At 42.1% G+C, this 2,577-nt stretch overlaps 1 protein-coding gene across 1 annotated transcript; it reads right to left on the reverse strand.

The window, feature by feature from the left end:
* Nucleotides 1-606: 606 nt before the first annotated feature.
* LOC106572480 (CCAAT/enhancer-binding protein beta) lies at nucleotides 607-2,306 on the reverse strand. The gene has a single exon (XM_014146703.2). The coding sequence runs from the start codon at nucleotides 1,982-1,984 to the stop codon at nucleotides 1,100-1,102; it is 885 nt and encodes a 294-aa protein (XP_014002178.1). The 5' UTR covers nucleotides 1,985-2,306; the 3' UTR covers nucleotides 607-1,099.
* Between the last annotated feature and the right edge of the window lie 271 nt (nucleotides 2,307-2,577).

Here is a 2,577-nt window from a genome sequence, read left to right on the forward strand (position 1 = left end):
AGCAGTGTATTTCCACACTATGAGGTTAAAATAATACTGTGAAATTGTGAAAATTATGATAATGCCCCTTTAGTGTAAGAGCTGTTTGAAAAGACCGCCTGCCTGCAATTTCAGCCTGTTTTGGTGGGATGGAGTTTAGGCCTGCCTGGTGACATCACCAGGCTGTAAATAAGTTAATAATAAGAAAGAGAGTTCCAAACCCCTCTGCCAATAACAGCTAGTTTTCCATTTTCCACTCCCAGACAGTCCTAGTAGAAGTATTGCTTGAGAAATTGCTATTTGCTATGAAGCTATTTTTGTTTCTTTTTGACCATTTTAATTGAAAACAATCACAGTGAGGTATTTAATTGTTACCCAGAAATGATTTGATATTGAGATAAAAACAGGTCCATTGGACCTTTAAGTTTGAGCTTATGTACACCTATAATCTTTTTATTCCCTGAGTTACTTATACCTTGAATTCTTACACATGTGAGCGAAGAGATACATAAATGGTCTATTTAATTCTGTGTATGTCTATGTGTATGTGTGTGAAAGAGAGGAATAAACCAGTCAGGTGATCTACCGCCTTTTTACCATCTTACAAATAAACAACATACAAATGAATAATATCAAAGTATAAATTGTTTAATTCAATAAAATATCAAGTACCATTTGTACATTTTCCTCATATTAAGAGATTACTTCATTCATTGCCAATACTGTTACAAAGAGTTGCATCATACCTCTGCAGTGGGCTACAACTCTTCCCTTGACAACCATTGCTCCAGATAAGGACATTTATTTTTAAATAACAGAATATTTACCAATATTCAATATAAAATGCAAAACCCATACAGAAACACTGCATACACAAAATTGTAACGACAGAATGAAGGTGACATGTCAAGAATCATGAATAGTTGTACATTCATTGCACCTTCTTTACCCAATCACAACTTGTAAACTGTTGGTGGCTTTTTCATGTATAGATACTGTACACAAACGTAACATCTTGGAATAACTTTTTCACATGTATGGCACCGCGATAAAGTTTTTTTTTAAGTCCGTTCCTGATCAAGTACCGGTTTCCAGTGAGAGGTGTGTTGGCACTCTGTGGCTAACACTGACCGGTGGCAGAGAGCAAGTTACGCAGAGTGGCAAGCTCTCTTGACAGCTGCTCCACGCGTTTTTGTAAACGGTCATTCTCTGCGGCCAGTTCCAGCACTTTGTGTTGCGTCTCCATATTGCGGATTTTGGCTTTATCCCTGCTCTTTCTAACGGCAAGGTTGTTTCTCTCCCGCCTCTGCTTATATTCCTCACTGTCCTTTTCCAGTCGCTTCTTCCCCTTACCACCAGATGACATTTTCCCGCCCTGCAAAGGCGACCTGCCTTTACCTGGCAGGGCAGGTGTTCCGGGTGGACTTGAGGAAGACGAGGACGCAGTGGAAATGTTACCAAGGCTGCCACTTGGAGTCGACTGGTAATGAAGATACCTCATGTCGTAGCCAGACGAACCGTTGTTGTCCATTCTTTGGTCCTCTTGAAGATCGTCTCTTTCACCGGTTTTAAAGTGGTTCCCAAGAAACTCGGGGCTGAACACGGTGTCCACACGGGTCTCCTGCAGTTCAGGATAACCCAGGACGTATGGCTCCCTAGGGTTGGCGTGCGCACTTGTCTCCCGCTCGTTGAGAGAGATGTAGTTTCTGTAGTTTTGTTCTAATGATGAAAGTCTCTTTATCCTGCTTTCCTCGGCAAGGAAACTAGCGAATACGCCTCCCCCTCTCTGCTGAGTTTCGTTGTGTGTTGCTAGTTGACAGTGCGCAGCAGCTGGATCCAAGTAGTCGCTGAAATCAATTGCTTTCTCGTGCTCGGCAATGCCAAGCTCCGTCATCGAGCCGTCAACGCGCTGCTTGCAAGTGCTGTTTTCGCTAATGGGACTGATAATGCTGTTTCTACTCTGGAAAGCAAAGCAATCCCCGTCGTAGAAGCCGGCCACTTCCATGGATCTTAACACCCACCGAATTGCGGGAACATTGAAATCTGGGGCAGCCCGAGGTATTGGCTACGAGCGTAATTCTGGCTGAAAACACTCAAGTAACTTGGCACACGACAAAATGTCACTGTAATAATATTCAGTTATTGAAGAAAAGAAACTTGAAGAATAGATGAGTAATGCAGCAGTGAGAGTCTAGGAACGGTTTATATATAGGCTACTGTGAAACTGAATGGGCGGAGCAAGTGTGATAAATCCCCTATCTACCGGTAACCTGTTCCCACTTGATTTCGTAGACTGGTTAGTTGTTTAGCAACAAAACTGATGTGTGCAGAACTATGAGGCTAAACACAGGGGGTTGGCTTAGACTGTTGACAACATATAGACTGTATTTCGTCTCCAAATTTGCATTGAAAATATAAATACATTTGCACAATGAGCACTTGTTTCTCAAATACATAGTTACAGTTGTTGGTTAGCTAGCTAACGAATTTTAGCCATATTAGCATTGCCATGACCATAGCTGTGGGAAATAGAGGTGCTGAAGGTGCTGCAGCACCCCCTGAAAAATCTGGAGAAAAGATTTTCACAGAAGTAGTGCA

The sequence above is a fragment of the Salmo salar genome, chromosome 15 (genome assembly GCF_965601325.2).
Source record: "Salmo salar chromosome 15, fSalSal1, whole genome shotgun sequence".
NCBI lineage: Eukaryota > Metazoa > Chordata > Actinopteri > Salmoniformes > Salmonidae > Salmo > Salmo salar.